This window comes from Myxine glutinosa, chromosome 6, assembly GCF_964187855.1.
Source record: "Myxine glutinosa chromosome 6, kmMyxGlut1.1, whole genome shotgun sequence".
Classification (NCBI taxonomy): domain Eukaryota; kingdom Metazoa; phylum Chordata; class Myxini; order Myxiniformes; family Myxinidae; genus Myxine; species Myxine glutinosa.
The window spans coordinates 170,402,779-170,429,341 of NC_136266.1; the positions used below are offsets into that span (position 1 = coordinate 170,402,779).

Sequence of the window (26,563 nt, forward strand, 5' to 3'; positions counted from 1 at the left end):
CGTATGTATGTATATCCCTCACATATTTAACCGACCTATTGGGTGAGTTTTATAGCAGGCAGTTACGCATTACGTCATACACATGGTTGGGGCAAATTATCACACTTGATGATTGGGGAAAAATGAAATTATGACAACAGGTGATGATATATGATGGGGAGGGGGTGGGGGGGAGGGGAGGTGCATGCCTCCCAGATCATATATAATTCAAACTTTGATTAAGGGCTCTTCAAACTTTGAAGCATTTCTTATGACCGCCTCCAACCATGTTAAGCCTGGTGTTGGCTTAACGGTTAGGGTGTAGGGCTTGGGAGCGAATCCCGGTCACCTGTTGAATTAGCACCAGGTGGGATTGACTCAGCCTGTCATCCTTCCAATGTCGGCAAAATGAGTACCAACTCACTGGGTCCTCTCTCAAGGAGGTTGGTGAAAGGATTTGCACTCCGGCCGTCGTAAAACACCTCGCAGCGGTGTGTGTCGGGATGGTGCTGAGGTCACTTTGATAGTGTTGACTAACTGACCAACATATAGAATAAACCAGTGTCTCAATGCAATCTCTTCACTTCCATGGTGACAGACAGCTTGGAGACTTAGAGTACTTCAAAATAATTTAATAATTACATTATTTGTTAACTGGTATCTCCACCTAGGTGACTAGGTCATACTGTCCTCTTCAACTAAAGTATCAAACAAGCCCGGCTACGGCGCGGTTAGACTTTCGGTCTTGTTTTCCTTAAATTCAAGATGGCGGCCAAATCACATGACTGATGTCATAGTTTGCAAACACTTTTCCCCCATCGGAATGTAAACATGTGATTCAAGTTTTTTATTGATTGGAAAAATGGTTTCAGAGAAATGGGTTTTTTGAAGTCTTATTTTAAAATCCAATATGGCCGCCAAACCACGTGACTGATGACGTCTTTTTTAGCAAACTTTTATCCACATGGCAAGGTGATCACATTTGTAAAATTTGACATTGATCCGTTCAGCGGTTCTGGAGAAGAAATGGTTTAAAGTTTATGACGTCATCGGCAATGGCGGCCAATGTAAGTCAAAATTGCAAAAACAAAATTGATGATGCACTAAGTTACATCGGTATCTATAATGTGTTAAAGTTTCGTAGAGCGAGCTATTACGGTTTTCTCGGAATCGTTGCCACAAAATGTGTGAGAATAATATTCATCCTGAGAAGAACAAAAGGCTTCCAGTGGGAACCTCACTGGTTCCACATCCCACATATGCAAACCTGTGTAATGCTTACTGCAGATCTATATACAAAGATGGCATAGCCAATAAATTATGCACGAAGCATGTAGTTTTTTTGTATTTTGCAATGCATATATATTTGTCCAGAACTGTGGATTGTAATTTTAATAGGCCTAGTGGCTAGTGAGTGGGTAGGTGACGTGTTGGGTACATGACCTACGTCATGATATTTGTTTGGAGGGCGGGGGTAGAAACCTGACATGTCTGGTACACTGATGTCTTTTTTTTTTTTGGGGGTGTGGGGAGGTAAAAAAAATAAATAGGGGCAATACCTCTGCTGCTCACCTGGTAGAATAAACAGTATACTCCACTGATTAAGGGTATTTTAAACCAATTTCAATGCTTGCTAGAAGACAGGGCAGCATGTAGAATCATACTAACATAATCATAAGACTTTAAACAAACAAACAAAAAAATACCTATTTGGGGGAACAAATACTGGGGGAACAAAACTCCCCCTTGTCTCCCAGGCCCACATACCTCTTCAGACCCCAATTTTTCTAATGCCTTGAATAAACTTTGGTACATCATGGGTGATGAAGGTTGTGGTGAAGTTTCATCAAAATCGTGTGTGTAGTTTCAGAGGGAAAAAGCTAATTCCTATTTTGGGGGGTAAAACCTGGATCCACTTTGACCCCGGTAAGCCCCCTTAGACCCCGATTTTTTTTTAATACCATGAACAAACTTTAGTCACAACACAACAAATATCATTTGTGCCAAATTTGGTCGTAATCCCATCAGCGGTTTCGGAGAAGAAGTTTCAAGTGTTTATGGACGGACTGACGACGCGCCATCGCATCACGGAGGTATATAATAAACCTGGAGAGCCAATGACGGCTGTCGGCTGAAGCTAGCGGAAGTTGCTTGGCGGCCATATTGGGAAGCCGATTGTGTCTGCGTCCGTGTTTGATCTCACAATCAGCTGATCTCACAATTTCTGATTCATTTTGGATGCTTACCGACTGTAAGGAGTCTTATTTGTGAACGCGCTGTTTCAAAATGCCACAGTGTGTTGCATTTGACTGCACAAATACCTCAGGGAAGGCCTCCACATGCACATTTCACAAGTAAGTGACAAACCGCGATCGCGGGTGTTCTGCTTTTTCAGTTTTTGGCGTGGTCACGGTGGTGGGGCTAGGTAATTAAGTTTCAATGAAGTTTCAATGAAGTTTGAACACTGTGTTTGAATTTGATGATGTTAGACCACGCGCAGGGTGTGCAATACGACACAGATCTCAAATATAACTGTATTGTGTATTCACTAGGGCTATGTGAGTATGTCAGACTGATGTCTGATTGACTCATTCATTGATTCAGATTGAAGTATCGAGATTGACTCGTCAGCTCGTGATCATTGTCAAGTGATTTAATTTGTGATGAGCTTAACTTAATTGTCCAGTCTACTACTGTCAGGGTTTCCATGCCCTCCTGTGTCACTCGTGAGCAGAAAGAGCAAATGGGGGTTACTTGTGGAAGGTACGAAAGTCCAACACATGGCAAACATTAGCAGATGAAGTTGTATTTAACTATACATATGAAACTCAAAATATTATTTTGATATGGAGTCGTTTTGACTCGGATGTTTTGACTGCCCTCTGAGGTTTTGACCCGCAACCACATTTTGTGACCACAATGTATTTTGTTTCAAGGTTTCCAAAGGATAAGGACTTGTGCTCTCGATGGACATCTGCCCTGAGAAGGGAGTCCTTCTACCCCACCCCAGGCACCACAGTTCTGTGCAGTGATCACTTCAATGAGAGTGACTTCGACAGGACTGGTCAAACCGTCCGACTGAAGCCGAAGTCCGTCCCCAGCTGTTTCAACTTCCCAGCACATTTAAAGAAGGTAAACTATGTTATATTGGTATTCCACCTGTGTAATGTTAGTAATCCACCTATGCTATGTTGGTATTCCACCTATGTTAGGTTGGTATTCCCCATACAGTGGTGCCCACTTAAAGTCATACCGCTTATTGGAATATCCCGTCTATAGTCCTAGAATAGTGAAATCCAAAACCAGTTCCTATATAAACTATAGTGAATCTTCCCATGTAATGTCATTAGTGTAGCAGCATAGCAAACCTATTGTGCATTTTGTGATACAAGCACCAAATTTGGCACAAATGTACATTAATATGTTGCGAACATTTTCAGATATTGGGCCACCTGAAATTCTCTCTTTATGTCCGCCATATTGGATTTCAAAATGGCCGCCACTTGAAATCTACATTTGCTATTATCTCTGGACGTAATGCAGCTATTGACTTGATTCTGGTATCTAAATGTATGTTTTTGGGGGCAAGGAATCCAATGGTACCAATTTCAACTTAATATTATCTATCACAGTCTGTTATATAATTTTATTTGGAAATTATCTAGGCAAATATTGGATTCAACACAATACTTTGAAAAGAATGTCTTAGTTCTGTAAATGTCTTAGGTATAATACTGACATGCTACATGGTCTAGTATTTGAGGCTAGGTGTACTGGTATCTGAGGCTAGGTATATACCGGTACTGAAGATACGTGTACATAAACAGTGTCATGTTAACAAGTTCAGCATTGCCACAAGTACATGTATGTTGTTGACTCATCGTCATGTGCAGTCCCCTTCACACACACAGAGGGCTGTGCACTGAAGGGCAGCCTTTTTGCACTTGCAGCGCCTCACACACCCTTTCTTGCACTTGCAAGAAACCAGCTCAATGCAGCTGTGAGCTGCCTCAGTTAGCCTGGTCCAGTAAGGTGTGTACTGTCCTTCTCCAGTCCTTGACCAACCCCAGTTGGTTGGTGGAGGGAGCTCTGGTGCTGGCAGCAGTATCTGACCCCACACATGTCTACCTTGATACACTGCCCTCTTGACATGTTCCTCCAGAGCTGCCTTCGTTGGAGGGATGAGCTGCACATTGTTCTTCCTTGCGAAGAGTTTCCTCCTGGCCTTGTCAATGTCTGTGCATTTGCTGGTTCGATCATACAACAGGATCACGAACCTCTCGATGATGCGCATTGCATCGTCTGGTATGTCACGAGGTGCAGAGGACAGCAGCAGCAGCGCCTCAGTGAGTTCTGGCAGTACCGTCCAGACTGCCCACGCAGTGCTCTTGCCATGTCTATGAAAACTAGACACAGTGTCGCATCCAGTTAGAGCGTGGAACATTGGCAGTGCACGAGCCTTCTCTCGTCCCAATCCAGCTGCTATTTCGTGTGCTGCTAGGTATCGGAAACTCTGGCCTGTTCCGAATGCCAGCCACAGTTTGTCTTCTGGTTGCAACTCCTGTGCCAGGGACACTGCCAGCACCACAACATCGGTGTCTACAGTCCGGATGAGTATTGCATGGTGTCCATGCTGGACTGCGTGAGATGCATGCAGCAACATCCGACTGTCAGCCTCTTCATGGTTACATGGGGCGAGTGAGGTCAGATCTGGCAGTAGTGGCTTGCTGAGCACTGCCTCTCCATCAGTAATGACGAGTTGCTTGTCCTCCTGGTCAAACCATTCCATGAGAGCTGCTGAGAGGAACCTGAACAGCTCGGTCTTGTTGCTGTCCACTCGTAGGAAGTTCTGCCAGTTTCCTGGTATGGCTGCGGCAGCCACCACACGTCTCCGCACACCTTGTCCCCGCTTTGCACGTGTACTACCTTTCAGTGAATCAGCAAGGTAAGTATCCCAGACCAGATCCAGGCGTGACACTGTTTGCAGCTTCGTGGACATATATGGGATGAAGATCTGTTGTGCATACTCTTCAAAGGTCTTTGATGCAGCCGGCTTCAGCATCTGGACGATGGCTGCTCCATCAAGCACAATACAGGTCGTGACAGGAGTCTCTGTCTTTGCGTCAGAGACTTCTTCCAAGCATGTGAGGAGATCACTCTTGGTACCAGTGCAGAGGCTTCCACCATCAGACAATGCAGGAGGACATGCCTGATTCTCGTGACAAAAGAACTCCTCAAGGTTTCCATCCCTCGTCTGGCAGCCAATGTACAGGCGTGCGAAGAGTTCACGGTCATTCTTGATGGAGGCGAGCTGTTGCTGACCTTTGCTCTGGCTTCTTGGAGTGGAAGTGCTGAACACCTTCAGCTTGTTACGAGGAATGGGTGCGTCCACTGCCTTTGTTCTGTCCAACAGACACTCTCTGGTGAAAGCCTCGAACTGCTCTTGGCCAATCCTCTTGGCATTCATCACGGTCTCCACAGCAGCAGGATCTGCGATCTCCTTTGTGTCCAGTTTGACTACATCCTGACTCTCCTCCTCGAATGGGTTGCCCATCTCCTCTATGACACCGACGAGAGAGCGAACATCTTTCACAAATGAGGCCTGTACACTTGGCGTCTGATCATGATGACGTGTGTCTGCTGTTTGCCGTCTCCAGTGTTGGTTCCCATCCTGGAATTCTTCGATCACCCTGGCAACTTCTGGTCCCGCAACCATCCAGCGACGTAGGGCACTAGGGTTGTCAGTGAGCCCAACCAACTGCTCCACCGTCTCCTTTGATGCAGGCATTATTCTGCTCATGTGCCTGGTCAATCATAAATTCATAAATTCATAATTCAATTCATAAATTCTTACAATATTTACACAGCCAAGATTTAAATATAAATCAGTCTAAACTCTTATTAGGTTGGACAGTACATTTTCCAGACATACCCCGTTCTGTTAATTACAGCCTTCGTGTTAAATTCAGAACATGTCAAAACTGTCAGTCAGCCATTCCATGTCAAATCATCAAAGAATCTGCCGTCATCTCTCAGATTTTTGTAAAACTTTGGGAACCAATTGGGACCCATGAAAAACGGCAAGAACTCAAATATTTTTGCTAACAGCCTCTTAATTAGTGAGATACAGACTAACGAACTTTGGACTAATTAGCGCGACGTCGCGAATTCAAATGGCCATATCTCTAAAAGTATAACACCTAGAGAGCTGGTTTTGGTGTCATTTTAAAGGTATTTTCATGCCCTATGAATTTGTCTGGGCAACATTTTCCTACCTCCAACCACAAAAAAGTTATCACAAAATATAAAACTCAATTGTGAATCCCCCAAAAATGTATCCTTCAAATTTCCTCAAATTCATCCCAGAGGTACCTTATGATGTCAAGAAGCTTCCACATAAATCTTGTGATGGGCACTCCAATAGTTTCTGAGATATGAGCAATAATGTACATGTACGTATGGCATATAGGTTCGAAAATCAGCATTTGTAATGTATTATACAATCAATAAGTGAGTTCAAGTACACAGTGTTCACTAACCTGACTTAGGTTCACTAACCAGTGTCACCGATTTTCTTGGTTTTGGATTTCACATATTTATCTGCAGCAAGTCTCTTTTTTGGAATAGGTGATTCTCCAATCAATCCCAAAGACTCATTCAGTGTATTCAGTTCCATTTCAGGAGAATGAAATTCAAACTCCCCTGAACTGCCTGGTATTGGTGATTCACCTCCACCATCATTGTCCTCACTACTGCTAATAGCGCTGCTGGTCACTGGTAATGGTATTTCACTCTGAGTCTCTACCACACCTGGTTGTCTTTTTGCCAGTTTCTTACGACACTGGGTACAGATTTTCTGTGCACTTTGCAGTTTGAGGCTTGGATGAGCGGCTATGGCTTTTTGGCTAACAGCTCTCAAGCCAGACGACTTTGGTTTTTCATGAGCTCCAAAGGGATTGCAGCAGGATTTCTGCTTCAAGATGAACTTTTCCTTGGCAGTCGTCATTTTTCTGCAGCTCCTTCAGAAGTGAACTGCCAATTTCTGTTGGTGGCAGGCCTAAGCATTACACTAAGCCAACTTGGACTTTCCCTGGGGATCTTAGACTGTGAAAGTTGCATCACCTCGACTTACCCACATGGGAAATCCCAGTTGGAATTCCCCAGATGAGAATTCCCCTCAGGCCCAGTTGAAAATGAAAGTATATGATACTTCAAAGCAATTGATGGTTGTTCCCTGTGTTCCCTGTCATGGCTAGGTTAGAATGATTGTATAATACATTACAAATGCTGATTTTCGAACCTATATGCCATATGTACATGTACATTATTGCTCATATCTCAGAAACTATTGGAGTGCCCATCACAAAACTTATGTGGAAGCTTCCTGACATCATAAGGTACATCTGGGATGAATTTGAGGAAATTTGAAGGATACATTTTTTTGGGATTCACGATTGAAATTTATATTTTGTGATAACCTTTTTGTGATTGGAGGTAGGAAAATGTTGCCCAGACAAATTTATAGGGCATGCAAATACCTTTAAAATGACACCAAAACCAGCTCTCTAGGTGTTATACTTTTAGAGATATGGCCATTTGAATTCGCGACATCGCGCTAATTAGTCCAAAGTTCGTTAACCTGTATCTCACTAATTAAGAGGCTGTTAGCAAAAATATTTGAGTTCTAGCTGTTTTTCATGGGTCCCAATTGGTTCCCAAAGTTTTACAAAAATCTGAGAGATGACGGCAGATTCTTTGCTGATTTGACATGGAATGACCCCAGTGTGGAATACACACTTCACTCAAAATACTACTTTATATAAAACATTTCTAATTTAAAGCCTTATAGTAAGAATTTCAGATAAACCCCAAAAAAGTAAGACCAGGTTGGCTATTAGACAACCTGCCTCTGTCGTGCCCACCAGACAAGTGGTTTTAGCCAGCACACATGTGTATCAGGTAAGCTTGTGCTGAGTACATCATACCTGAACAACTCAGTGAGGCAGAACACAGCAGTGCACACCAGGGTGACCCCTTCAGTGCATAAACCAATTAACCTGTCCACTGCAGGGCATATAGAAATGAAGTTATTTTCTGCATATAATAATAATATAAGTTCAGTTCTATATAACAATTTCTGTTATCACCACTACCACTACAACTACCACTACTACAAGCTTTGTCTGGAATTTTGTGGACTAACAGACAAACAGACATACAGACAAGCTGGGATCAAAACATTACCTCCTTCCACCATTGAGTGTAGAGGTAAACATCATGGAAATTATATCATGCCCTAGATTTAATTCATGCTTACCCGTGTATTTGCTTCACTGGTTCACAAGGTCTTTTGCATACATGTAATTCAGACTCTCGTCTTCATTGCTGACCACACAATGTTGTCTAGCTGAGCCCAGATTGTATGTAATTAACTCATTTATGTGGAGTCACAAGGTGATTTAAACACAGCCACACACAAAGAACACAGTTGATGTGGGTCAACACACATGCAGCCTCTCTACTCTTTTATTTGGGTCAGGGCTGTGATTAAAGACATGTAGTGGAGTCATGTTTGTAAACATTGTTAAAGACATGCTACAGTGCATTGTTAAGGAAACAAGACAGATGGAAGCCTATACAAGAAATTTCTGTACTCTAGAAACACAAAAGATGGCTTAAAGGGTCTAGGAAAAGGGGATTATGCATGTTTGGTATTTATTGACAATATGAATGTAATGTTACATAAAATATGCATATGAAAAACACAAATGAATGGGTCACTTTGTTTCCTAATGGGATATGAATTTATATTTTAGACTGCCAGTATATATGAGCTTGTCTGAGTTGTTACTAGTGATTTAGTATAGTTTTTTTATTTATTTATATTTACAGAACTAAGACATTCTTTTCAAAGTATTGTGTTGAATCCAATATTTGCCTAGATAATTTCCAAATAAAATTATATAACAGACTATGATAGATAATATTAAGTTGAAATTGGTACCATTGGATTCCTTGCCCCCAAAAACATACATTTAGATACCAGAATCAAGTCAATAGCTGCATTACGTCCAGAGATAATAGCAAATGTAGATTTCAAGTGGCGGCCGTTTTGAAATCCAATATGGCGGACATAAAGAGGGAATTTCAAGTGGCCCAATATCTGAAAATGTTCGCAACATATTAACGTACATTTGTGCCAAATTTGGTGCTTGTATCACAAAATGCACAATTCTTTTGAATATTTGGGCTAAGCCGCCCCACTACATAGAATAATGTCATATCCCACTTAATTTCATTGTCAAATTGCTCACAATTGATTCCAAGCATAGTTATTTCCCAATTATTATCATACCTTCCTGTGGCCTCGCTCATTAACTCTGCCATCTGGCTAGGCGGCAGTCATGCATGGCTGATTGTCACACCTACAAGTCACAAGACACTGAATTCATTCTCTGCATACATTGATCCCACAGAAAACATCGTTTCCATTCTCAGGGCCGCCGCCATTTTGAATCCTGCCCATTGGAATATCCCGGATATTGCCATAATTTCATCCTGCACAGGGGGTATGATAATAAGCGGGCTCCACTGTATTATGTTGGTATTCCACCTATGTTATGATAGTAACCCATCACATGCCATGTCTGCTGCTTCATATGCAGCTCCTAAGACATAGTTTTATGGAGAAAAACTCAGTTGCTTTAAAAAAAAATTAGAGCTGAGCCGAATCCCATTTTGTACACTTTCTTGGCATTTCCCCCCCGAAGCTTTGTTGTAATAATATTTAACAAAATGTTTAGTCTTTGAAACAATGTTACAATACGTCCAACGCAGTCACATCTATTTCTAATTAGAACCCCAATCTAATGAACGAAGCTTCTAAGCATTCGGCTCAGCCCTAAAAACAACTTAATGAGTATTAATGGTTCACCTTTTCTTTTCTTTCCAAATAGGTTACAGTTTTGAGGAAAGTGCCAGTGGCCAGGTCTGTCATCCAAGAAGATACACCAGAACCTCAAGCCACTACTCAAGATCCTGAACCTGAGGCGGGACCCTCATTTCAGACCACAGATCACTCCTACTCCGTCACAAGTCCACTGGTATTGAAGCACAAGCTCGATGAAGCAGTCCACAAGCTGGACAACTTTCGAAAAAAATTAAAAGTGAGTCAGCAACACAACAGAAGGTTAGCCAGAAAAGTGGAGTCCCTGAATACCATCGTGGAAGACCTGAGGGAGAATGGGATGGTCACCGACAATTGTATTGAAATGCTCAACACAACATTCTCTGGTGTGTCAAAAGCTATTGTGAGCAGAATGCTGAAGAACAAAGGCAGCGGCAAACGCTCGAGAGATGAATACGATCCAGTCATCAAAGCTTTCGCACTCACTCTTCAATTTAATTCTGCTAAAGGATACGACTATGTTCGAGAGACATTCGACTTGGCACTGCCAAGTCCATCCACAATCCGGAAATGGTACAGTGCAATTGATGGTTCACCTGGTTTTAGTGCAGTTGTATTCCAAGCACTAGAGAGCCGGTTTAAAGCAGAGAAGGAGACTGGCAAGAGAACACTGTGTAGCCTGATGTTAGACGAGATGGCCATCATGAAGGCAATTGACTTTTTAGGGGACAAGGTATTGGGGTACGTCGACATCGGAAACGGAGTCCAAGATGACAGTGCTCCCCAGGCCAGCAACGCACTGGTTTTCATGCTGGTTGCACTGAATGACAGTTGGAAAGTGCATGTAGCATACTTTATGATAAATGGATTGTCGGGGAAGGAACAGGCGAATTTGGTGACACAATGTCTACTAAAATTGCATGATATCGGTGCAGAGGTGGTTTCCTTAACTTGCGATGGACCGTCCGCTCATTTGAAAATGTTACGTGAGCTAGGTGCCGACATCACGCTGCAGAATGTGAAACCAACATTTCCCCACCCAGCAAATCCCGAAAAGAAAATTTGTGTTGTACTCGATGCATGTCACATGCTTAAACTTGCAAGAAACTGTCTTGGATCCATGAAAATGATGGAGGATGGCAACAAAAAAGTCATCGCGTGGAAATACATCCAGGCACTCTTTGATCTGCAGAAGAGGGAAGGCTTGCGTCTGGGGAATAAGCTCTCCCGGAAACACATCGAGTGGAAGAGCAATGTCATGAAGGTGGACACAGCCGCTCAGACATTGAGCACTAGTGTGGCAGATGCAATTCGGTTTTGCAGGGACACTTTGCAACTATCAGAATTTCAGGGCAGTGAGGCTACCTGCCAATACATTGAAACATTGGACAAACTGTTTGACATTCTAAATTCTCGCAATCCATTGGCACGAAACTACAAGGCACCACTCATGACATCACGAGAAGGACTTTTCCTGCCATTCCTGTATACTGCCTACAGTTACTTGTCCAACATCAAAAACATGAATGGTCAAGTTATGACCAATACGCGTTTGAAAACCCCCTTCATTGGTTTCATGATCTGCATAGAGAGTGTCACAATTTTGTATTTCACATATGTCAAACCTGCCTCATCTCCCCTGCGATACCTGCTCACGTACAAAATGAGCCAAGACCACATTGAACTTTTCTTTGGAGCGGTCCGCATTGCATGTGGAAGTGGGAATAACCCAACGGCCCGGCAGTTTGTTGCCGCATATAAGCGCCTCTTGATGCGACATGACATCAAGTCTGCAAGTGGGAACTGTTCTGCACAGGACTCAACCAGAATCCTGAATGCGGCTTCCTTCAAGTGCGTTGCAAAGCAGGCTGTGCCTGACGAGAGTCACGACATGTTGGTGGCCAGACGATACGACCTGGAGCTGAGATCGCCGGCAAAAGAGGACCACGACTATGCGGATATTCCAAATTTTGAGCAACTTTCCATCTTTACAGAATCATGTGTTGGCTATATTGCCGGCTATGTGGTGAGGATGGTGAGGAAGACTCTGAAGTGTAGCCAATGTCTTTCTGCATTGACCAGTAACAACGAAGAATGGCAAACCACACCAATGTACAGCCTGATTGTTACCAAGAACAGGGGTGGCCTCATAGTTCCCTCGCACAGTGTTGTTCGTGTCTGTGAGGCGACTGAACGCTGTGTCAAGAGGCTCCTGGCTGTAACCAATGGCAAAATGCCTCGTGAAAGTGGGATAAGAGCGGCAATTTCCACTTCTGTCCTTTCTGAGGTCGGTCGGTATACATTTGCTTCCTTGGATCGGCACATGTTTGACTGTGAGGCAGACAGCAACCATGTGTTTGCTTTAATACATTCTGTATCACAATCATACAGCAAGATACGTTTCCCTCATGTTGTGAGAACACTCGATGATGACATGAAGGAAGAGCGCATCAGGAAAAAATATTGCAAACTGGTTCTGTTTGCTCACCAGTGAGGCAACACCAGAGCAAGCTGAAATATAAGAGCGACCTCATCTCTACATGGTAGTCGCGTGAATTGTGGAGAATTGTGCATAAATATATATCGGTGTTCAGTTGTGGAAGATGTAGTCCTGTATATCTATTGATTTATGTTTTAATACTGGAAGAGTAAGTCGGGCTGGAAGCTCGAGAAATATGTATTTCTACTTTGTTTGGTGACTTGAGTACCGATACGTTTGTTTGAAAAGCAATGAAGTACCTGGTCCAGTAGGCCTACTTTTGGTTGCAATTTATGATGTTCATGCAAGTGCATTTTCAATGAATTTAAGTACAATTGGCATTACTTTTTCATTATGTCCATGTTTATATCATTGTTTGATATGGGATGAATTGCTTTGAGGTATGTGGAATAAGTTGTGGGTGTTATGTTCACTGCAAAATTGCCTGTGTAGAACAACTGATCAAACATGTATTAACTGTACTGCATTGTTTTAAAAAACTCGTGAACTTTGGTCAACCATTAACCATGGAAAATTAAAGATTTGTGTTCACAGATAGTTCATAGAACAGTGGCAAGCAGATCTGATCTGATGGTATATCTGTGAACACAAATCTTTAATTTTCCATGGTTAATGGATAGTTGCCCTTTGTCTGATATGGCGAGTTCACCAACACTTCATGTAAATATTTAAACTGTAAAAGATGTGTTGCATGAGATGTCTATATCTCCGCTCCATTATTCATGTAACAATTACCATGTCCTGCTGAACGTTCCATTGCAACATGTGTTACGTGGTCCTCCCGGTGACTACCTGGTCTCGGTGACCCCCGGACCGTGAGAGGAACTCCGCCAGAAAGATCTATTATGTATGCGCTTTCGTAACGCAATCAAGATGAATTCCAATCAATAAGAAACCCCACACCAAGGATCCGGAATAATCAATGATATATTCCCCGAGCAATCAACCATCAACAATCAGCAATCAATACTACAAAGATGTAAACTCATCTACACTAACTCTAAGATGGCCATCTTATACATTCCTCACGTGAGCCCCACTCCCGACTCCCTCCATGGTCAATGTCTCTCACAATGTCTCTCTTCTCCGCACACGGGCGGTTGAACGAATCCCGGGCGGACGTGCTCCAAACGTGCCCGTCTCGTACCGGGGACAGCTGCTGCAGCGCACACCTCCTTGCCAAGCAACGGGGCAAAACCAAGCGCGGCTTGCAACGCGCACAAGGCCCAAAGTGCGACCCGTACGCGTCCTTGTAGACGGGGCAAAACCAAGCGCGGCTTGCACCGTGCGCGAGGCCCAAAGTGCGACCCGTACGCGTCCTTGTAGACGGGGCAAAACCAAGCGCGGCTTGCAATGCGCGCGAGGCCCAAAGTGTGACCCGTACGCGTCCTTGTAGACGGGGCAAAACCAAGCGCGGCTTGCACCACGCGCGAGGCCCAAAGTGCGACCCGTACGCATCCTGGTAGACGGTGAAGCGAACTGTGCCGGACGCTTGGTTCCGTGCACGAACCCACGGCACTTTGACGTGTCAAGGGGTAATTACTTTCGCCCGTCGGGCTTTCAAACGCCGATTCTGTTACGTTGCTCAATAGCGATACCGCTCGCCTCGGGGCTCGGCGAGGAAGAAGAAGATCGTCGCTTCTCCAGGACCTCGTGTCTTTTCTTCTTCCGTTTCCGGTCTCCTTTTTCCCAGAAGGGCTCCTGACCCTTTAATCACAACAACCTTTAATCGACTACACATTGATAAGCAAAGACCTGAATAGTAATTCACATGAATTCGTAACACATGTAAGTCTTGTATGTTATGAATAGCAAAAACTTCCGAAACCCAAGAATTGTGTGGGTTAACTACATGACAGCGTTTCATGTCATTTATGTGACTGACTCACTGTTGATGTGTTGCTGACCCATGTCAGTGTAGAATAAACTCTGGTTATCATTATATCTGCGTGGTTTCTAACATCTCGGTAATAGAAACATACACATCTTAGTTACAATATAATGACTGAATTAAGTAACATCATATAACATGACAACAAATCAGATCTTTATATTGAGGAATATTATAGAACAAGCCAAAGAATGGCAAACGACGATGTACCTCAATTTTATAGATTTCTAGAAAGCTTTCGACTCCTTGCCCAGAGAATGTCTGGGTCATAATGAAGAAATACAGCATACCTGGAAAATTAGTGAACCTTGTAAAAGCCCTTTACCAAGACTTTCAATGTGCGGTCGTCGACCAAGGTGAAACAACAGAATGGTTCAAGGTGAAGACAGGAGTTAAACAGGGGTGTAACATGTCAGGATTCTTATTCCTACTAGTGGGTGATTGGGTCATGAGAAGAACGATAAAGAACACCGAGCGGTAATTTTGGGCACTTTTTTTTCAAACAAGCTCTAAACCATTGGATTCCCCAGGAAAAATGCGTCTAGAATCAACTTCAAACTTAATGAACACCATTTCCTTAAAGAACGGGATTCTGAGCCCGAATATCAGTTCAAATATTAGTATTCTATATTAATTAAATAGTCGGCGGTCCTAAAATTCGCTCCAGCTGCATCATCAGTGCGCCACGCCTTTGCTTTGACAGGCTTTGTTTACAAAACAATCGGCTTCCCAATATGGCCGCCAGACTATTTCCGGTGGCTTCACGGCGGCTAATGCTGCGAGGTGGCCAATTGGCTCTCCAGGTTTATTATATACCTCCGTGCATCGCATAAGTTTCCCCTGAACTTCGTTCCAGGTGAGATAAATAATTATTCTCCACGTGCGGTATTTGACAATGCTTAATTTGGCCATAACACCACAAATTATGGTTTCATGTGTTATTTGTACGGTATTATCTGAAAGAAAAAGAAAACAGTATAAATACATGGTATAAACAAATCTTGTATAAGCAGCTCAATCCGTATCCTAAAACTTTTGACTCACCAGGTAATTCAAATGAGACATTGCAGCTGCTGTAGCGGTGACGGTTTCATCGGCGGTATATAAATATTTCGCTTAACCGAATCGTTCCACTCCTTTTCAACCACAAATTTTAGTCATATTAAATCACATTTACAATTGAATTATTAATTATTGTGTCACATTGTATTTGGAAGTTAAACGTGTTTAAAAGCATCCGACGAATGATTAACGGAATCGCTGCTGGGTGACGAGAATTGCTTTTGATAGGGCTGTATGTATAGTATGGCTCAGAGGTAAGGAATCAATGATCTCCATGCAGGAATGGGTGCGATTTGCGCTCGGAAATGTTTCTGAGTTTAACACGTGATGCTTTAAGTGTTTGTGAATACTCCGTGCTCAAGATCATAGAAATTTCCGATCCCATGATGCAATAATTGCTTCTCTCCGTCTCCTGGCGACAGGACTCGACGGAGCTCGGAAATTAATTAATTAATCCTGCTGCGTAAGATGCCATTAAAGCCAATGTACTTATTAGTATTACTAACCTATCTATGGTTGTTTATCCGTGCTCTATTTTTAAACGCTGACGAGCAACGAAGCGTCATTTTAAAACTTTGGTGTCCCTCAGCCAGGATTCGAACCGCGAGTCCGCGACCTTCCAGACTCGGAGCAGACGCTCATGTTACATCAGCTTACGTCAATGCGTCAGCTTACGTCAATGCGTCAGCCTCAGCCCTGCGTCAAAGCATCGGCTTTGGACAACAATTCTCTCTTCTCATTCCTATTTCAGGATTTGTGCTATTTTGTCCACAGAAGTCTAAGAATAGTTGATTCCACAATTCTCCTTCTTCTTCTTCTTCTGCTTCTTCTTCTTCTTCTGCTTCTTCTTCTTCTTCTTTACTTCATCATCTTATTTTTTTCTTCTTCTTCCTCTTCTACTCTTCTTCTACTTGTTATTTTTACTCTTATTCTTCCTCATATTTATTCTTCTTCTTCCTCTTTTTTTCTTCTTCTTATTTTTTTCTTCTTCTTCCTCTTTCTTTTCTGCTTCTTCTCATTTTTATTTCAGGATCTATATAATAATAGCGTAAGGACTCGACTTTGTTATCCCTTTTATGCCGCACCCAGTGACCCGATGCCCACGGCACTAATGGATTTACGATCTACGAACCGCGCTCTTTGTTTATCACGTACAGCCATACTCGAAAAATCTGAATTAGCCGACGTTGGGGCCCAAAAGCATCCGATTAACTGCCGATACGACGCCATCTTACGACGCCATCGTATTGGCGTCTGCTGGGCGAAGGCGAAGCAAGCCGTCCGCTGATTGGACAGTCGAAGGCGACAGCAAGCCGTCCACTGAGTGGACAATCCCAGAGTGGTGCTATGCCGATTCCTATTACGAATCCATTCATTTTTCAAAAGTATATCGTAGCGTTGTCATTTAAGTAGATTGCAATAAATACGTTGTTCATATACGCACTCTTCATTCTCATCTTTCTTCCTAACTCTTACTCGGACAAGCAAATCCCCTATGCCATCCATAATGGTACACTCTATCCATACACCACATCCTCCCTTCCGTGGATGTTCCATGGGTTTCGGCTAGTTTGTACTATTTTGTCCACAGAAGTCTTAGAATAGTTGATTCCTCAGTCCTCTCTCTTAGCCCCAATGACTTTTTCATTGAATAGTTATTGACACGCATTTGCTCGAAACATAAAGCTGAGTTAAGCAATTAGTGCACTTTGTCTCTCTGTCTGTCTGCAAGCGTCAAATCAGTCAAACTTGGTACAAGTATGCATAATAATGCGAAGATGAACTGATTCGATTATGGGGTCACGAGGTCAAAGGTCAGAGGTCCTGTTAGGTGAAAGTTCTGTTAACTTGTGAACCAGTGATGGGATTTTGACCAAACGTGGTCAAACAGTGTAAGTGTATATTATGATGCAAAGATTTACTCATTCGATTTTGGAGTCAAATATATTAAGGGTCAGAGGTCATGGCCGGTAAATATGGGATACTTGAGAACAGCTGAAGAGATTTAAATCAAACTTGGTACAAGTATGTATAATGATGTAATAATGTGGGCGGAGGCATATCGGTCGACGTCGCAATGTCGAAGAGTGCCCTTGTAGTTTTTTTCTATATGACCTTTAAAATCTTTATTTTATTTCAATTTAATTATATAGTTAAACACTGTAGAACCGGAACACAAATCACCTTTCAGCACTTTCAAAAAGCTTTTATTTATCAGTACTTAGACAAAATATTACAGCATTTTACATAATCTTGACCAATCATATTTGCGGTTCCGAGACCGCGCGCATGACCTTTTCCCCAAGACTATGGTAAGGTGTTCAATGAACTCTCCAGTTTTCAGTTGTATCAGCATACTAACCCATTATGTTCATATTTAATCATCGAGGGACAGATATGTGAATGCACTTTGATAACATAACATTTGTTCAATGGGGCTATTAAGTTCCATTGTCACAGACAATAACTTGGCTCACCCATTCATTTTCTTATATTACCTTTTTAACATGCTTTAATGTATTACAAGTTCAGTATTTTAAGTGTTTTGTACCGCAAATCCTTTCCCTCATACCAAGGATCAATCGATCAGTTCAGCCACTCGGTTTCACTGGGGAAATAGGTGGTAGAGGAGGAAGTGGGGCAGGTACAGGAGGCATATATATATATATATATATATATATATATATATATATATATATATATACACAGTATATAACCAGGGTGCTCTATTTATTAGCCCCTGTTGGACTTGGTCTGAAACATGGGCTTATGGATTGGGTCTCGTCCGTGCGTGCATCCGCAACCATATCGTGTATGGACCGATTTTGTTAATTCTTGGTAAAAGACAATACATGACGGTATACATATGCCCATCATTTTTTTTCGTGATGCAATCAAAGATGGCTGACTGTAGCCATTTTAGTTGTAAAAAAAACAAAAAACCTGAATTTGAACACGTCCTCAACCATTTATCGGACTTGCATTTAACAATCTTGTTCAAACTTGACACAGATAAGGAATGATGGCTTACATAGGCAAGTCATATGTTTTCAGGATCAGATCCAAAATAGCCAACTGGCGGCCATTTTGTTGCTTAAACATGTCCCCAACCATTTCTCGTCATGCGTAGACCGATTTTGTTCAAACTTGCCACGAAGACAATACATGAGGGTATACATATGCAGAAGATTTTTGTTTTGTAATCTGATCAAAGATGGCCGACTGACGGCCTTTAACTCTGTACAGCAAAATTACTAAAGTCACAGGGGCTATCGCATTTTTTACGTCTTTATTTACTTGTTATTTATGGGAGGGGCATAAAGAGTGCTTTTTGGAAGAAATCACCAAACAGCGACACTACGTTCACTGTTTTGATGAGAACCTCTCACCAACATCACACTCGGCACAGATGTACACAATCACCCTCCATACTTGAGCTACTTACAAGCCCTGCCAATATCCCTGCACCCCTCTATCCCCAGTGCTTCTATGGACGTATCTAATTCCAGTTTAAATCCATGTCCTGTTTCTGCTGGTATTACCTTTCCAGGGAGACCTTAGCCCCAATTATCTGGAGAGTTCATAGAACATGATAATCCACACAGAGTCCAAGTATATACAGTACATACTTCAATTTTAATAAAATAATGATTTTTAATGATTGTTTAAAAAAAAAATCCGGAAGTTTAGTGTTATTGTAATAGCCCATAAGCAGTTTCGAACACCACCCTTATACACCACCCCATTAAACCTTTGTTTAATTTTGGATACTACAAAACTGGAGGTTATTGGATGTATGATGAAGGCGATTTGTGTTCTCCCATCTTCAAGTATATAATAAATTTTTTTTTTAAAGGATTGTTAAAGTTGTCTTAATTAATTAATTCTGATGCTACCACCATGTCTATAACACCATCCTATCTAACACACCTTGCATTAGTTATTCATAACCGTTGTTTGTGGCCTTTATGACGTCCTTAAAAGCAGTTTCCCATTTAGAATGATTTTCAATTTTGTTTTTTTTCTGCAAGGCAGACAGAGTAAAAAAAAACAACTCCTCTGCGTATGTGCGGTCGGGACGAATTCAGACCCAAAGTACGGTAAAACTAAAGACTTGTCTTCCTTATTCATGTTCCAATTCATGTTAAAAATCATTAACACTGTGTTGGACTGTTGGTGTGTTGGACTGGAAGTCCTGGCAGTGTCCATATGTTTTATACCTCTCCCACTGCCCCCTTCCCACGCCCCCCCCCCCCCCAAAGCCCTCGCCCTCTCTCAGATCTCTCGATGTCTCCATGTCTCTCGGTCCCTGCTCTCAAATGTTGTGTTTGTGTCCTTCCCCCTCTCTCCCCATCTTGTCTACCGCTCCCTATGTTATATGTTTTATGTGTCGGTTTGTCTTTCTGTGTGATTAATGTTCGCTCTTTCACGAGCCTCGATCTTGTATACAAAAAAAAAAAAAAAAAAATTATTAAATTTAAATAAGTCGTTCCTCAATTATAAACTCACGATCATAAATTCATAAGACAGACAGACAGACAGATGGACCGACATGAACCAATTGCTTAACCCTGCTTTTTGCTTTACGTGTGTTGGGTAACTACTCTCTAAGGAGAGACCCCTGCTTTATACCTTCCTAACGTCCCTCTTCTTTACTCTAAGGCTGTGTGGTCTAAGTCCTGTCACAGTCCATTCTGTGGGGAAAAGAAACACCTGCAATAATTTGTACTCTTTATTGTTGACGTTATCAAATCCTCTCATAATCACCTCCTTTCTCATAGGTCTTGTGTCCTTTATCCGTTCCTCTTTGCTGTCATTTGACGCGGAAATAATACATAGTCACTCGAAGCTGAATCCTCTCCATGACAGTTTTGATGACGTAAATTGCCGTAATATTTGGTCCAAGTACTGCTGCAAAGGAGGGTCTTGATTGAACGTGCCAAAAGGTGATTTGTGTTCTACAGTTTTCAATGACAGTATGTAAGTCAATTTAAATAAAATAAAGATTTCGAAGGTCGTAGAAAAAAAATAATTTCGGAAGTTTACCGCCATTGATGCAGCTTCTTTTACACCACCTTATTTAACACGTTGCATTAGTTCTTCATGCCTGTTTTTTTCTCTCCTTTATGACATCCTTAAAAACATTAGGTTTCCTGTTTGGAATGATTTTCAATTTTATTTGACTACCAGACAGGCAGAGACACTAAAAAAAAAAAAACTCATTCCTCTGCACATGCATAATCGGGACGAGGCAAAGTATTCCTAAACTACACGTTTGTTTTCAATTCGTCCTCAAAATATAACACTCAATTGAAATCAAGTTGTTACTCAATCATAAAGTGATGTTTGTAGATGGACAGACAGACAGACAGGCAGATAGACAGAAGTGAACCAATTGCTTAAAGCCACTTTTCGCTTTACGTATGTGGGTAACTAGCTTTTATCTACAGTTTGTCTGCACTCCGTTACCTCCTGCAAAGTAACTATACATTACATCAACATTATCTGGAACAATACCTCAGAAGGATGTGCTTAGAAGGTGAATGTGCTTAGGAGTCATGGGATGTGGTCAGCGAAGTCTTTGATATGGAAGAAGTTTGCAGGAGAATAACGGGCAGCCGAAAATAGAGGTGGAAGGATGTGATGCAGAGGGACTTCCTGATTTAGCCTCCAGTTTGTTCTGCGTTATGGGATAAAATGTGTTTGCATCTAAATTACAATAGCCTGACAGAAAATTGTGCTTCTCCTGGGACACCAGACAAGTATTATTTAGTAGTAGTAGTAGTAGTAGTAGTAGTTGGACTAGTAGTAGATTATGATTATGTAGTCAGATGGGATGGTGCGGAGGTAACGCACTTACCTTTGAACTGTCTTGTCTTAGTTGGATTTTCAGCCATACACTAAAGTATCAATTTAATGCTTTGCAGGCAGGGTGTTACATTATAAAGTGTACTTCCCCCTTTTTTCTTTAGAAAAGCAAGGCTCGTGGAAGAGCAAGGTAGAACTGACAATGGGACAAGCATCAATGGAATTTGCGAACAGGACAGGAGGAGAGGGGGCATGAGATAAAGGAGGAAATACTGATGTGAGCAAGTAAGAGGTTGGGTTATAAATGGTTAATGGGGGGTTATTATAAAGATCATGGGTCAGAAATAGGGATGAAAATACATGGTGGTACACCGCCTGCTTATAAGAGTGAGAAGAGTGGGGTGGGAGCTGCAGAACAATATCTGGGAGGTGGTTCCATAGATGGGAGAAGCGAGGAACAACAGAGTTGAGGCATGCAGTCAGTCTGGATTTTGGATGTTTAACCAGGAGGGGGGTACTGGAGGAACGCATGCATCCTGGAGTTGCTCGGGTGGGTCTCAAGACAAAGAGAGCAAAGGGAGTACTATAGTCCATGAGCCAGGTACGAAGTCGGTACCATCTGAGGGCACCTCAAAAAACCTATTGTTTATTGATGGTACATATGAGGACATAACAAAAATGCATGATGGACATTCCAAACTCACAGCTCAAGTTTTCTACAGCGATTTTAATATTTTGTTGAAAATGTGGCAAAAATGGCCATTTCTGACACATGGAAGTTGTTACAATATTGCTTATGGCGACCAAATAAAATAATCAATAATGAATGTTGCTTTTTTGTGTGTGTGGATGTGATAAAACATGTATATTTGTTAAATAAATATTTTTGGAACTTATTTTGTGTCCATTAATTGCATTATCATCTATCTATAATTCCACTAATCTCTGTGTGTATGTTTGTTTGTATGTTTGTATGTTTGTCTGTGACCGCTGTTTCTCGACAACCACGGGTCCGATATACTTTAAACTTGCCAGGTATATTGCTGGGGACCCGAGGATGTGCCTTTTCAAGGTTTGAAATTAATCGGACAAGTAGTTACCGAGCTATGGCGATTTAGCCGTTCGCCGTTCGCTTTGGCGTTGCGAATGGACCAAACCATTTGATGTAAATAGAGGGGGGGGGGGTTGTCACCGTACTCGCAAGCCGTTCGCTTTGCCTTTGGCTTTGCGAATGGACCAAACCATTCCATGTAAATAGAGGGGGGGGATATAATTTTAGATATATATATAGTACGGGCATGCCCTAGTTTCATATAAACGCGGTATTATTTGTGCAAAAAGTGATAATTTGATATGTGTGCAATTTCTACTGGATATTAACAAATACAATTTACTTTACTTACAGGCAAGACATGCGATATTAATTTTTATATTTAAGGGTTTTCAGCTGATATTTTGTTCGTGCTGTGATGATCTACAACAGTTTTTGGTATGACCATATTTGTTATAAACTATAAACTTATAAAATATTTGTTATGTGCTTTAAATATTAATTTTTAAATGCATAAGCAAAAATATTTAAGATATAATTAAGTCTAATATATACTTTTACAGATATCAGATGAAGAAAATTTATTTAAGGTTTGAAATGTAGATTATCAAACAAAATGAACGATTCTGAACGTTTCTTTATATATCATTTCAGGTGTGTGACTGAGTTCAGAATGTGAACATCAAAACATTATGGAGTCACCTAGGAAGAAGCGCAAACAATCTTCAATCGAAAGAACCTGCATTATTTGTTCCAAACAATCATCTGAATCTAATGTTACCAAGCCTAGAGATGCAGAATCCCTTAACGTACTGTTGAATGCAGCCAAAATACAAAACTTTGCTCCTATCAATGACCCCGAGGAACATGAATATGACGAACGCTTGTTTTACCACAGAGACTGTCGAGCCAGTTTCACACATAAGAAAACACTCGCAAAGTTTGTCGAAACATCGGAATCGGAATGTTCCAGTGAAACAAGAAGATCTTCTCGAAGCACACCTACCACATCACGTGTTTTAGAGGCAGTTTGCATCTTTTGTGAAAAGAAAAGCAAGTATGCTTCAGGCTCTAACACTAGAGAGGTTCTCCTGCAGTCTCGAGAGATGCGTGCAGATGATAAAGTAAGAAATGCAGCTCTTACAAAGCTCGATGATCGTATCCTCGCAACTACACCTAGGGAGTTGATTGCTGCTGAGGCTCATTACCACAAGTCTTGCTACCGTAACTATACCAGAGATGAGAAACAAACACCTCCAAATACAAACTCGACTGACGATGACGAAGTGGCTTATAAGGCAGCCGAACATGAATCCTACCTACACCTCTTCATGTACATCAGAGAGACATTGTTTGTGGAGCCAATATTGGTGAAAATGACAGTTCTGACTGAGAAATTCGTGAACCATATGCAATCATTTGGTTGCAATAATGTGAAATTACAAACCAAAAAACACATACGACGAAAACTAGAATGTGAATTTGGCAAATCACTTCATTTTGTCACCAACAACATTGGTAAGCTTTTAGTGTATCCAGATAGTCTTTCCTTGGGGAAGGTAGTGGTTGAACTGACGAAGATTGAAGATCGACTGGAGCGTTTAAAGCATGTAGATGATATGGAAAATGTTGTGAAACTGTCAGCGACCCACATAAGAGGACAAATCAAGAAGCTCAAAACAAAACCGTGGCCTCCACATCCTGATGAACTGAACTCTGAGTACAGTATTTTGCCAGATGCTTTACAAACCTTCTTGAATTTGCTTCTACTTGGTGAAGCAGAGGATGGAACGGAAAAACTGAAACGTGTTGTGCAGTCAATAGGACAAGATTGCCTGTATGCTGTGAGTAGAGGGGCACTTGACACCAAGTCCACTGGACAGCAAAGGTTGGGTATTGAGTGATAATGGAGACCTGATGATAAACTGGATGACAGGAGAGCCAGCACCGAACATCGTATTGGAGTTCCTGTCCTGCAAGTGTAAGAAGTCATGCAAACTGCCCCGTTGTCAGTGTATGGTGAATGGACTGCCTTGTACTCTACAAGACTGTGACAATATGAAGGTTGACGAGGATCTCAGCGAGGACCAGCAATCTGATAGTGATAGTGACACCCATTAAGTATCTGATAGTAAATATGATGAATTTGTGTGTACATCTATATGTAAGAGAAGGTTTAAAATACACATTGAGTACTTAAGAGAAATTCTGAAAGACATGTTGACTGTGAGTTATGAATGATAGGACATTGACGACATTGTACATTCAATTTGTTACTTGTATGGTTATTATGTAACCACCTTTAGAGGCCATTTTTCCCCGCAATGCGGGGGGTTGGCCTTTTTCGGGAACCGTGGTTGTTTTTTGTTTTTCGGTCCCCTTTTTGAAGCAATGTTTTACGGCAATGTATGGTTATTATGTGCAGAATGATAAGTATGCCTTGCCAATTTTGCTATTAGGCACACTTCTGTTTTTGGCATGATGGATGTTGAAATATTACAAAATAGTGTTTTAAGTATTAATTTTATCACAGTGATGATTGAATTAATTAAATGTGTTCAAAATACGCTATCCGGTTTATTATCAACATGGACCAATAGGATTGGCTATTGGCCGGTCCTCTCTAGATCTCTGTTCAGCTACAGCGGCCCTATTAAGAACTGGAAGGTTCACTAAGTCGTAAACATTTGCACTGTTTAAATCTTGATTATATGTATTTAAAAAAAATACTTTTGTAAGAGAAATTTCAGATGTATGCAATAAACAATTGAAAAAATGCTTTCTTTCACTGAACAAATATCACGTTTTTTTCACCTACCCCACCCATATGAATATGGCTCTACTGAGCTTGAGCTGTGAGTTACAAATGTCCATCATGCTGTTTTGAGTTCCAGAAACATCCAGCTATCAGAAAATAGCAAAATTTTGAGGTGCCCTCAGATGGTACCAATTGACCCAAATTAAGGGATCAGCTCACGGACTACTACTGAAGAATAGACGCTGGAAAACAGAGACTTCCGATCTGCCTGCGATGTGAGAGCACGAAACAGTGCGCTTTGGCCTCACCATGGGAGATTCCAATAGTTTGAAGAGCTTTAATTGATTCCACAGAATCCATGAGGGGTGCTAGGTCATATGTGATTTAGGGGTGCTAGGTCATAGCAGAAAGCACTACTCTATTAAGCTATTTGTCAATACAAAGGCCTTGTTTCCAGCTCAAAGTCCCTTGGATGGACTTTAAGCTGGAAGTGTGTGTTATATGTTGTTTTATTGAAACTCCATTCGAATTTCGTGTTTTGTTGAGTAAATTATTGGTTATTTCTTTTCCCCAGTAAGCATTTCCAGACAGCATTCCAATCATTATAAAATGAAATAAATATTACCTGGGACTAGTTTCCTTCTTATCAACTTTTATCTGAAGATTTGTTTAATTTCCTTGTAATATAATGTACATTTAACAAAATAGGTTTCATAAATATAATAATAATAATAATAATAATGCATTTATTTTATATAGCGCTTTTCAGGAAGCCCAAAGACGCTTTGACAGAGTGCAAAACATAATGCATAGCAAAACATAAAAACAATTGCAAAAAAAGAAGAATCAATAGGGAAATATTCAAAGCACAAAGGAGGGAGAAGGAGAGGAGATAGTCAGGGGTTAGATGCTGTGGGTTAAATGTTGAATGCAGTGTTGAACAGGTGGGTCTTGAGTGATGTTTTGAATGTGGTGAGTGAGGAGGAGTCTCTGATGGTGTGAGGTAGCGAGTTCCAGAGGGTGGGAGCAGCGATGGAGAAGGCCCTGTCCCCCCAGGATCTAAATTTGGTCCGGATGGGGGGGGTCAGGAGGTTGGTACCAGCAGAGCGGAGGTTGCGGGTGGGAGTGTGTCTGGAGAGGAGGTCAGCCAGGTAGGATGGGGCCAGGTTATGGAGGGCTTTGTAGGTCAAGAGGAGGATTTTGTACTGGATTCTCTGGGAGATGGGGAGCCAGTGAAGCTTGTAAAGGACGGGGGTGATGTGGTCACGGGTCCGGGAATGGGTGAGTAGACGGGCAGGGGAGTTCTGAATGTATTGGAGTTTATTGGTGATTGTTGAGGGTGAACCATAAAGGAGGCTATTGCAGTAGTCCAGACGGGAAGTGATGAAGGCGTGGATGAGGGTTTCTGCAGCCACGGAGGAGAGGGATGGACGGAGACGGGCGATGTTTTTCAGGTGAAAGAAGGCTGTCTTTGTGATCTGTTTAGTGTATTTGTCGAAGGAGAGGGTTTGGTCAAAGATGATGCCAAGATTCCGGATGTGAGGCGAGGTGGATACTGGGAAAAAATATTGACGCGTTCCCGGGGTCAACACCCCTGGGGACGGATA

At 41.8% G+C, this 26,563-nt stretch overlaps 2 protein-coding genes across 3 annotated transcripts in view; both read left to right on the forward strand.

Moving 5' to 3' along the window:
• The first annotated feature begins 2,074 nt into the window (after positions 1–2,074).
• LOC144892755 (THAP domain-containing protein 2-like) lies at positions 2,075–12,827 on the forward strand. The gene is made up of 4 exons (XM_078781101.1): positions 2,075–2,333; positions 2,916–3,111; positions 9,936–10,781; positions 12,819–12,827. The coding sequence occupies exons 1-4, from the start codon at positions 2,266–2,268 to the stop codon at positions 12,825–12,827; spliced, it is 1,119 nt and encodes a 372-aa protein (XP_078637227.1). The 5' UTR covers positions 2,075–2,265.
• Positions 12,828–15,470: 2,643 nt separating this feature from the next.
• LOC137414861 (dynein regulatory complex protein 11-like) overlaps positions 15,471–26,563 on the forward strand; it is a 294,354-nt gene continuing 283,261 nt past the window's right edge. Inside the window, exon 1 of one of the 2 annotated variants that reach the window (XM_068100414.2) lies at positions 15,471–15,593. In XM_068100414.2, the coding sequence (XP_067956515.2) occupies positions 15,574–15,593 (20 nt within the window). In that variant the 5' untranslated portion in view covers positions 15,471–15,573. The remainder of the gene's footprint in view (positions 15,594–26,563) is intronic. The other variant, XM_078780880.1, reaches the window with a different exon arrangement.